General features: G+C 32.6%; 1 protein-coding gene across 2 annotated transcripts; it reads right to left on the reverse strand.

Annotated features, from left to right (window-relative positions):
* Window positions 1-2864: 2864 nt before the first annotated feature.
* On the reverse strand, window positions 2865-8897 carry LOC110420390 (nuclear transcription factor Y subunit A-10-like). 2 transcript variants are annotated; one of them, XM_021433677.2, is made up of 6 exons: window positions 8849-8897; window positions 7779-8119; window positions 5890-5999; window positions 5732-5800; window positions 4657-4797; window positions 2865-3681 (listed from the first exon to the last, which is right to left on the reverse strand). In XM_021433677.2, exons 2-6 carry the CDS (start codon window positions 8038-8040, stop codon window positions 3277-3279), a joined length of 987 nt encoding a protein of 328 aa, XP_021289352.1. In that variant the 5' UTR covers window positions 8041-8119; window positions 8849-8897; the 3' UTR covers window positions 2865-3276. The 2 variants fall into 2 exon arrangements, with proteins under 2 accessions (XP_021289352.1, XP_021289351.1); XM_021433676.2 differs by lacking the exon at window positions 8849-8897 and adding an exon at window positions 8680-8834.
* Between the last annotated feature and the right edge of the window lie 2982 nt (window positions 8898-11879).

Raw genomic sequence — 11879 nt, forward strand, 5'->3', positions numbered from 1 at the left:
TTAGTTATGGGGGCATTCATGGGATCTACCTATGTGAGTGTGAAGTATGACCGCTTCTAGGAGTTCAAGAGCTTGGCTCTAATATCACTCATGAAAAGAGGATATAGACGCATGGCCATAAAAGTGTTGCCAGATACTGTGCATTCATTGGTGTTGAAATCGTTGTGTGAGATGTGTTCGGTTAACCAAATGGAGTAGTTGTTTCAAAGTATAGTCTACCATACAATTTCGATTAACTTTAATATGTTTTCATTAAGTGAAAGTTCAATCGGAAGACACCTTCATTTATGCAATTGATTTCTAAGATTATTGCAAAATTTGGATTAATTTGAAAATGGTGGGGGATTGTTGGACATTTTCAAATAAAAGATATGATTTCATATCAAAATAAAAGGAAAATTGTGATTGTTAGAAATTAAAACCAAAATAAAGGTTATGTCTGTTGAAAAATAAAATAAAATAAAATAAAATAAATAAAAAAAGAGTCACGTCTGTTGGAAAAAACCAATAGGAGCAACTCTTTGAAATAGACACAAACAGTGTCTGTTGAGAACATGCATCTATACCTATAAAAGAAGACTCTCTTTATTCAACGTACATCAGAAAAACAGTAATATCTCTCCTTCTTCTTCCTCAAACATCCTCCAAGTTTTCTTCTATACTATTTTCCTACATAAAAAATATTATAGAAGTTTGATAATCTTGTTATACTCCGATGAGTGCTCAGTGGATTGATTTTGTCAGTGCAAAAAGCCATCAATCACTAGGCTTCATTATATCTTTGAGGTTTATACGCCGATAACTCTTTTGCACACTACAAGATGAGGCGAATAAAACTTTAAGGAAAGTGGCATTGATACACGCATTGAAGTCAATTTCTAAGTTTTTCAGTTTGATGTTCTAACATTCGCCATCCTACAAAGTTTTAGTGTAGGTGAAGGCCATTTATTTTGCTTGATAGGTGTTTTAACTTCCGTCTTGGGTGGCTGATTTTGTGTTGGGTCTTTTTTAAAGTTTATTGGAGGGTATATCGAGTTATAAGAGGCATACCTACCAATATCCTGTGCTTGGGTCCTGGTCTTGATGTTGTTTCAGATTTAGAGAAGTTCCTTATTCCCATGATAAATAAAATTTCACTTTACCTTTAAAAAAAAAAATTTCTAGTTGCCTCATATTTATTGCTTGAATTGAAACTAATAAAATGTGAAGTCTATAATGGTTTTTCTTTTTAGCTTTTTCTTTTAGAATTTCACTTTCATCTTTTTTTTTTAATGAGAGAAGGAGAATTTAAAAACCTAATTCTTTGAGCAAAGCATGTATAAACTTATCATTGGTGCTTCTTAGATGTAATTTTTAAAATTTATTTTATTGTAAATAGATTTATTTTTTTTAGAAAAAAAAATATATTATGGAGATAAATTTTTGTATTAAAATGTGAGATATGTTATTATTGATGAAAGCAGTTAAATTTGAGGGATTATGGTGTATGGACCATAATCACAAAATCATAGTAACTAGTACAACTCTTAAGGAAGATGGTATGGCATGGGCAGGTGCTAATCATTTGTGGATAGAATATCTTTCCATGTCAAAAGCGGCAGCATAATGATTCGGTTGCTAGAGTAATTAGGGTGTAGAGGCTGCAACCAATTCAGTCCTATAATAGTTTTTTCAATATGTCAAATTATTCATTGAGCCAAACCATTTGCTGTTTCTGCATCTCATACTACAATTCTGATGTGCTGCCGCTTCAAAGTAACAAAAAAATTTCATGGAATATCAGTTACCTATGTTTTGAAAGGAACGAGATCCCAGGTTTGAAATTCTTGATTATAATTGAGTAAGAGACCATCCTTTGAGATCTTCCAGATACATTCTGTTTGACATCGGCCAGAGTCCCATTCGTATGCGTAGGCATCAAAACGGTGCCATCCTGACTGATCCCATTGCACGTTACAATAAAACAGCGTGGTGCCCCAGAAATTAACAGAAAATTTCCACTCGAATTGAGAGCCATCTGGAAGGGCAACATAGCCAAGATCATTGTCACGGGACTGGCAGTGTATGTTCAGAGTCCTGTGATTTCCCAGCTGGTTCATGACCCTAACTAGAATTTTTCCCAAGACAGAGTATCTTGACATGCTAAACAGCAGCAAGATGAGGATGGCAAAGGTTTTGTTTCGAGTGTTTCTCATGTTTGGCTTGCTCTCTTTGTGTCTTTGATTCTGGTTCATATCTACTTATTATAAAACAAAGAAAAAAACAATTTGGACATCCAAGCAAAGCATATGACCAGCTACCTTCCTTTTTGTCGAACTAGTTTATATCAGAAGAAAGATTATGAGACAAGAGAGATCATGTTTTCGTTTTCTTAAGCAGCGTGAAGAGTAAGAATTGCACTTTTGAAGGTTCTAAGATATTAGTAGAAAATTATTTTGAAATTTCGGCCAGTTTTGGTCCTATGCTCGCCCATGACACGTACAGCTAGAAAAGCAAGGATAATCAGGAGAAAACAAGGTTCGAATCTTCGATGTTTGCAACCAAAATTCCTCTATAGTACAGACAATTATACATCTAGAGAAAACAAGTGAAAAACAGAGTCAAAATTTGAAAAATAAAGAATGAAGAAGATTTAGGAAAGCTATTTCTCCAGAATCCTAATTGCAGTAGATGACACCATTCTGTGGCATGCTAAGGCACATCACATGGTGTAATCAGGAACTGCCCGGTTTTCAATTTAATTTGTTTCATCATCAAGTAAGGAACTAAAGTGGAAAATTTTGCGTATATACTCCCATCAGGGGTGTAACTCCATAACAGATTGAGAATGAAATCAAACGGAATAACACATAAAAACACAAGCATAATATTCTACAATATATTATTTCTCAAGCATGACAAACAGTAGATAGCATACTTCAGGAACACCACAATTCTACAAATTTAGGATTACAAGCACATAATCAAACATTCAAGTTCTACCGGATCAGTGGAAACACCCCATTTATAGTCTGATCCATTTCTTATATTAAGGTTTGAGCATCATCCACCACCCCAAGACAGCAGTTCTGCGCGGAGTTGTAAGGAAGAGCTTTAGATAAGATGAGCCAAGAATGATTTGCCTAAATAACCAAATGGCGGCTGGACTATCCAGGGAACCAAAACCTGTTGCAAAAACCACAACAGCTGATGCAACAAAGTTCCTCCATTTGGTTGCTCCAGGGAAAGTGGGCAGGTGCAACGAACTTAGCACCAATCCCACTAATCCCCTCGGTATCAAACTTTAAGGTTGCAACAGTTATCTCCTGTTGCAACCCACTTGCTGGGCATAACAGTACCACGCCCATTGTCCACCATGCGTGGGAGAGTGTGGACAGACAGTCCAAGATGATTGATTGGGAAGTGTTCAAGATCTACCCTGGAATACATGCTGGTCACCTCTGACCCTGAAAGAGTTGAGCCTCCTCCATTTGCTTCCTTGGACGAGTTCAAGGTTCCACTGTCAGATTGCAAGACTTCAGAATTTTGTGAAACTGCAGAGTGCGAAAGTTTTCCTTGAGCAGCTTTGCTCATCTTAATTCCATCTTTGCCACTGTTTGAACTTTTTGTGTTCAAGAAACGGCCGCCACATCCCCTTGGCCGGCGCATTGCATGCAGATGGCGTGAGTAGTGCATATATGGCTGTGGAACAAAAGCAGAACCTAAATATTTGTGGCAGAAGAAGATATTTAAATTTTCAAGTGAAGAATCATCTAACAATGAAAGACATCTGATAGTGGTCTTGATTGAAATAATGCCCAATAGCTTTAATAATTTCAATATACCGCACACATTCATGATTTTTATGGCTTTCAAATTAAGACTTTGTTTAGTTTTTCATCTAGTTCAATGAACAAGATCATAACTTTGGAGAAGAGAAACTGAATTCATTCAAACATTGAACTAGATTAAGATTTAAACAAAAAACCCATGAACATCATGGATACATTAATTATGGGATACTGAAGATAACATCTATGAATTCAAATTAGCTAAGTCTTAGCCCAAAAAAAGTAACAACTATGACTGAGATACCTAGCTATCTGGTTCTAGCATATATAGTTCCACATTAATGATTAGTAAATTTTTGTTGGGTAAATTGAGTTTTGAAATTTTTTAACTAGGTATCCTTTTCCACATTAATATTGACTAACAATACTAACCTCAGCTCTACATAAGGAATCTTAAATATTCACTTTCTCAGGCCGGAATCATATCATGCATATTACTGGAAATATCACCGATATCAAAGCTTCGAGTCAAACTAAAAAAAGGATATCCTCCCCAAGATTAATGGCAACTGACAAGATCTATCAAACCAAAACCATTTGACATGCGAAAATTATCCAATGAAAGATTTCTAGCCCAACTCATTTGGATCAATCTTTTGCAAACCTAGAAATTCCTACATCTGGGTTGAGTGAGGTGGTTAATTCAAGAGGCTTATATCCATGAGGGTAAATCATTTTTGCCTAAATTACATAGCATATGATCAAGGCAAGAAGCAAGTGTTGAGAAAAACAAAAATTTGCTTCTAGCTTGTCTCCATAAAAGCTTTGGCCAAACTTTCACAATTAAAAGAAATAGTGAATTGGGTACCCAAAAAAGAGATCATACCTTCCTTGCTTTGGTCACTTTATTCTCAAGTACAGCCTTTGCACGAGACTGCCGACGCCTAATGATTCCATTGTACTGCTTGGCATTTACATATATTGGTCCGTCCTCTGTTGCCATATTCAATGGCAGCATAACACGACCCTAAATCATTAGGAATTACATGAATCAGGTAAGGTGTTACGTGAAGGAGAGGATAAAGTCTGCATTCCAAGCACCGGACAAGATAGCATTTCAAATATTTTTAGATAAAGAACACCTCCACCGGGAAACACAGTCATGAAGGAGAATATGTGAAGATCCAACAAGAAAGCCTGCGTTTTCCAAGCTTTTATATCTAAATTTTCACTTGTGCAATATGTAATTTGGGGGTTTATCATGCTTCCTTCCTGTGCGGTATGAGCAAGTAAAAGCTACATATTTTTTATATGTGGATGCGCATGTATTATCGGATTAAAATTTGTTGCACACCTTAACACTTTTTTGCAGAAATCATCTTTCAACTGGCCCCTCATTGGCTTAAATGTATATTCCCATTAGGTTCACCAAAAATCAAACTGGTAGATGATTTTGAGCTCTCTCAACCATAGAGTATCCAAACTTAAACTTAAGTCCATAATCTTTAGGCACACCCAGTAAGGAAATAAGGGAAGGGCAAGCTTCAGATTTGATAATTATTGTAATATGATCAACAAATATAACTGGAAGCAAAAAATGACTAAAAGGTAAAATTTTCACATGCTTGGCTGGCCTTGTAAAAGAAAATTCAATAGCAAGATTGGAAAATTCTGGATAGAAGGAAATGCAACTGAATGGGAAAACTAAAGAAAGATTTAATTCAAAACATTTTCGACTTTAAGCTCCTTGTTGCAAATTACAATACTTCAAACCAAAAAGGAAAAGATAACCCAAAACAGTCTCTGTATGTTATATGACTATTTAGATAGTTCAGCACGAATCAGATATCTCCAGTACAATCAAGTAAAATACATGGAACAACAATATTTTACCTCATAATATAATTGAGACAGTATAAATCAAGAGAAGTTGCTAGCTAGAGGAATAATAGAAGACAAACCGAAATTTGAGGTCCATAAGTTGAGAAAACTCCATAGCATTGATCCACGTAGGGGTATTTTGCACAGACCTACAGTTGGACGCAAGGAGCAAAAAGATTTAACTGAAGTAGCAAAGAAGTGAATCAGTTAATGGAAGGAAGTTTCTAAGGAATATTACCATGGGCTGACGAAATCCTAGTTCAAAGCGAGCATGATGTTCAGAAGGAGCTGATTGCAGAGAGATGACTGCCTGAGGTTTATGTCCATCCCCTGAATTTTTGAAATCACCTGAATGAAAACCACTTGGCTGGTTAGTAATAGTCAGTGCATTAATAATTTGTGTAAAGACAAAAGCATCAGCACCTTACAACTATGTGTCAGTAGTTTTTGCCCATCTCTACCACATAAATTAGCCAACATAAGCTACAGTGTTAAGTAAAACATAAAAATTGTAGATCATTAAATAGGCTGCATTGGATGAAAAAGACGAAAAAAAAATTCTCAAGCAAGTTGCAGAAAGAGGGGATATAAGGGGCCTATAATTATTACTTTCAGTGGACTCCATCAGATAATAAGGGCAAATGGGGAGAGAACTAGAGCCAACATTGATCCTGACTAGCAGTCTAGAAAAAACGCACTGTTATTATATAATCATCTTGTTCTTCAATGAATTCTAAAGTGATGGAAGGTAAAGAAACTCAAATATTCAAGTTCAATAACAATCCATGTGGCATGCAGCAGTCGAAAGCTTGAGCTTAAAGTGCTCTATTCTTTGAGCAAGTACTAGCGTTTTCCTGGTAGAGGGCATGATGAAACATCTCAATTAAATTACGCTCATCACCATGCACAAAAACTTTTACAGGCTACATACCCCAACTATGCTGCATAGCATCAAATTCAAAGAATATCCTCAGCAAAAGCTAATTGTTATCAAGTGCTTGAAGTTCTAATAACTTTTGTCTTCAATGGGGAAAAACCTGACATCTTTCCTTTTAGGAGACTCAAGCAACCATGAATCCTATAGTGTCATCACAAATTGCAGGCATCCAACCTTGATTCTTATTTTATTTTATTCACCATCCAGAGCATTTCATCAAAAAAGTTCTATTATTCTTCTTCACCCAAAATATTATCTTGCCTTTAGCCATTTTCTGTCTAAGCTATAACTTGCAAAATTTGATGAATCTTAACAGAACCTGGAGTGTTCATTATTAGCACCTCATTTGTGCGAAAAGTGGGATTTGAAGAACATTGGTAGAAATTCTCTCATAGATAGCAAACAGATCCTTCTGTTTTGACCTTGCATGAGTCAATTTAGGTAGCACCTTTAAGTGTCAGTATTAACTAGTTCATGAAGCAAATTTAAACAAACAAAATTAGTTGGAAAGCTTTTCAAAGTGAAGAAGTGAATTTTATGAACTCACTTAAAGATGCTTTAGGTTGCCTTCTCCTTAAGGTTTCCAATATGCTACAGCATCAGTACAACTTCTAATTGCTTTATCCAATATGACAAAAGGGGCATTCACACGTCCAAAAGTAAAAGAATTGTAGATCTATTTCCAAATAAATTTCTTTATCCTTAAGAATCGTAGATCTATTTCCAATATGGCAGGGGGGAGGGGGGTCCAACCGTGCTACTACAACCTCTCTTGCTTTGATTGACACTTCTAAGTTCAAAATTACGTTTTTCATCCTAATTCCTTGAATTTCTATATCACCAATAACTTTGTAAGCCGTATATTTTACTCTGATTGCCACAATCTTATCTCCAACCAAATTGTTGATAAAATGCTGGAAATAATTAATCTTCATAACGCAATGTTTAGACAATCTTCAAATCTAAGAACCATCCAGGTACCTTGTTCACTCTTTCCTTGCTTAGGCCAAAGCTCAGGAAGTGCTCCCAAGAGAAGAGAGGAGAAGAGAAATATAAAAAATGAAGAGCTTTGTCTAACAAAATGATGTTCCATATCCAAAGGCATATAAATATTTGGCTACAGCAGATTTAATAATGGAAAATACCAGTAGATTTTAAGTGGGAAACCTAAAAGATACAGATGAGATTACCAGGGAATATAGTGAACTGAGTAGGATTTGCTTTATTCAGTTGTTGTTCGGTAGCCCTCCCAGCTTGTTTAGTAGAAGTGAGTTGGTCTCCACTAGAGGGATGTTCCATCAACAAAGTCTTGGATTGGCCACAAGATTCCCCATAAACGGATTGAGATCCTAAAGCACTCCACCAAGGCAGCGTTGGTACTGATGCCAACTGCCCCATGGGATTATGTACAATCCCATCATGTTCTTTAAGATACAGAGTTTGCATGGCCATTCTTACCTCTCAAACTGATCCCAGCAATGGCGCCACACCTCCCTTGAAATTAACTATATTTCAATTATTTAACTAGTTCCTGCAACATAAAATATATGTAATTAAAAGTACATCACCAAAGTTTGCTAAATTTATGGGAAAAAAATGAAAAAAATAAGGAAAAATCCTATCAAACAACTGCAATAAGGTTTTACAGAAATAGGCTCCACCATGACTGACTGATCTCCTCAGTATCCCAAGTAACAAAAATGACAGGGGAAACCTTAAACAAAATCAAGCCTTGATTAAGAAACTAAAACTATCAAGGAAAAAAGGGCGGAAACTATATATAGCTACCAAGTTCTCCCCGTATCAAACATCGCTCTTTCGAAAACACCCCCTTGGATTTTCCGTACATAAACATAAGCCCAAAAAAATCCTATATAAGGGACCAAAACCCCATGGCTGACAACAAAGATGAATTGGGTAAAAAGGAAAGAAACCAGAAACCCTGATGCAGAAAAGTGTAAAAAAGATAAAACTAGCAGATGCAACAAGAAGAGATCATCACAAACTGAACAAAAGAAGAAGAAGAAAGACAAGGAGAGATTCTGATGATAACCAGAACCTTGAAAGAGAAAAGAAAACTGAAGTACTCACATAACAGTAGAATAGAAGAGGGCAGGTTCTAGTTTCTTAGTTCAAGAAAGAGGCAGAGAAACCCCATTTGTTAGGAGCCATGTCGGTACAATTTCAAGCAAAGAAGAGAGAGAGAAAGAGAGACGGCAGATGGAAGCGTACAAGTGTAATGGAACTACACGCCACTTACCAATGAGCTTCAGTTTTCATGCAAGTCTATATTTTTTAGTACATAGGAGGTACAAAGGGCAGAGCTAATAACCGTTGGGCTAAAGTATCAAGATTCCAACCCATTAAATTTCCTCAAATTTTTTAAGGAGCTCAATAACTGTTGGGTTCAAGTTGTTGGCACACTACTTACAAATTTTTTGAATTATTTAAAAAAAATTAATTATATTTTTATTTATTTATTACTTTTATTTAAATTTTATAATTTTATTTTAAATTAAATAAAATTTTATAATTAATAATTAATTAAAATATTATTTATTATTTTATATTATGTAATATTAACGTGACACTAACATAGGATAATAAATAACAATATAACATATTAATATGACAAGATAATATTATTATATAACATTTTTACTTTTGATGTAAACTGTCATATAAGAATAAAATAAATATCAATATGATATATTGATATCGTATGATATGATGATATTATTATATAATATTTTTACATTTTACATAAATTATCGTATAAAAATAAAATAGATATTTGATTAATAATAATTAATTAATAATTAATTATAAAATATTATTAATTTAAAATAAAAATATAAAAATTTAATTATATAAAATAAAAAATAAAAATTTATTTACAAGTTTTTAAATAATTAATAATTTTTTTCAAACATTAAACATTGTGTCAAACTTTTCTCGTTCTTTGTACAAAAAAATCATTACTATTTTAAAAAAAAGAAAAAACAAAATCTACACCCTTTTACGACCACTTTTTTTTTTTGTCTTTTTATATCTCTAACTTGTTTTATATTATTTATTTCTTTCAAATAATCCAAGTTTGGGAGGACCCCTTTTTAACTTTTGTTGGCTTGCTGCACCAATTTTCTGGTCCAAATTAAGGAGTTGGACTCTGCAATGAAGGGAAAATGGGCAAACCTTTTTGCAAATTTTTTAGCAGCTGACCCATCCTTTTATAGCAAAAACCATAATTGTCTGTTGTATTTTTTTAATTCTGACAACTCTGGTTTTTTAATGGTAACCTTAAATATAGATTTCAAGTTAAATGAGAGATGGACAGGAGGCTAGTCATAGAAAAACTAAAATTTAAAAAGGAAACCTAATCTTTTGGTTGCTGATAGCTTAGCTGTATTAGATTAAAAGTTGTACAAAAATTTTGGTATGTCTTTAAATTAATATTATAATGCCAATGAGTGGTCAATATGTCATTTGCTTTAATTTTGTTTTTTCTAGGTAGGCAGAACAATACTTTGGAGATTAAAGTATTGCAACATATATTTTATTCTTTGTCCACTAATTAGCAGTAACCTTTTTCCTTTTAACTTTCTCTCCTTTGTGAATTCTGAGAAAGCTTGAGGAAGTCATTTTAGATGTTTACAGCTTTGCCCTAATGTAATATCTTATAGTGCAAATGGTATTTTTTTAATAGATTTAGTAATTCATATTTTCGTGTCTTAATCATATTAACATGAAACATGATAAAATTAAAATTAAACATAATACGAATAATTATTCATAGGAATATATAAAAATATATATACAAATATGTTTAATAACCGTATAGCACGACACGATTAATACGTTTATTAATCGTGTTTAGATTTTTTATATGACACGAAATAATTAGTAAATACTATTAAACATAATTTTTTAAAAAACAAGATTAACACATTTAACTTGTTTAACACGGTTAAATTAAAATATTTATAATTAAATATTATTTTATTATTCAATTTTAAAATCAATAATTATAAAAATAATTATAACAAAATAATAATAATATCAAATATAATAAAATTTAATATAAATAAGATACATAAAATTTATTATTATATTAATAAAATCCATTATTAACATATAACCTTAAAAATACTAATAACATCTAAAATCATCAATAATTTTCAACTATAATTAAATACCTATTACAAACCACATCATCAACCATTAACAATTCTAAACATCCAAACTAAAATTGAAAACTTGCTCGTCAATGTCACATCATTCCGGTATTACAAATGGAAACAATATTATTAACATTGAATCAAAATAAAAAAATCAAATAAAATTTAAAATTTAGTTTAAAACATTACCTTTGGAAACTAGGGTTTGGGTGTTATTATATTATTATCCTTATGAAATTCAAACTTTTTAAAAATAATTGTTTAAAATTATTTAAGTAAAGTAAAAATAGTATTTGACTATTAATTTTAATGGATTGATAAATGTGTTATGTATATACATTTAAAGATGATAACACGATTAGCACAATTAATTAAAATGTGTTTAAACGTGTTACTCGTGTTTGACACGATTGAGATACGAAAGTTTCGTGTTTTAACTATATTGACACGATTAAGATATGAAACACACTAAAATTAAACTTAAACTTATTTAAATTCATGTCTTCTTGTGTCATGTTCAAAATTATTTGTTTTATTTTTTAAATTAAAATTTATTATTATTTTTAATCAAGCTATCTGAATTTTGTATCAGTGGGCCGAAACCCATGTCCCTTGCACTCAGCGTTTGTAGATATTTTTTAATAGTAAAACAGAAAACTTTATTTGAAGTAGAAACAACAAAATTTGACCGAATCAAATACTTAGTAATATTTTGAGTAATTTGCAATTTATAATCATTCGGCCAATTGCCAATCATTCGAAATCCCATAAAGGGATAAAATTGTTATCGAAAATAGTAAATTATCTAAACAAAAAAAGAAAAAACCACTGCTTAGATTACCCATTTCAAGGATTTGGTTGACCTTCTAATTATTACTTGGCTAGAATGTATATATAGTACTCGAAAAACTCACAATTATTTTCCACAAAATCAAAATAAACTTAATCGCTGGTTGCTACATGAGGGGCAATTAATAAAATTTATCCCCAAAGCCTAATAATGATAATTTTTTTTATATAATTAAGAAAAGAGAGATTCGAATTCTGCTCTTTAGACAGGAGAATAAGATACTAACAAATGAATCAAATGCTCGAATGCCTAATAATGATAAT

This window comes from Theobroma umbraticum, unplaced genomic scaffold (assembly GCF_002168275.2).
Source record: "Theobroma umbraticum cultivar Fairchild unplaced genomic scaffold, ASM216827v3 scaffold_86.0, whole genome shotgun sequence".
Taxonomy (NCBI): Eukaryota; Viridiplantae; Streptophyta; class Magnoliopsida; order Malvales; family Malvaceae; genus Theobroma; species Theobroma umbraticum.

Bases quoted from the DNA above. Each gene is read 5' to 3' on its own strand.
- LOC110420390 (XM_021433677.2), bottom strand. From the start codon at position 8,040: ATGGCCATGCAAACTCTGTATCTTAAAGAACATGATGGGATTGTACAT. The intron at 6,000-7,778 runs GTAATCTCATCT...GTTTTCATTCAG, and splicing joins TCAGTTCACTATATTCCCTG to GTGATTTCAAAAATTCAGGG. The intron at 3,682-4,656 runs GTATGATCTCTT...TTTGTTCCACAG, and splicing joins AAGTGACCAAAGCAAGGAAG to CCATATATGCACTACTCACG.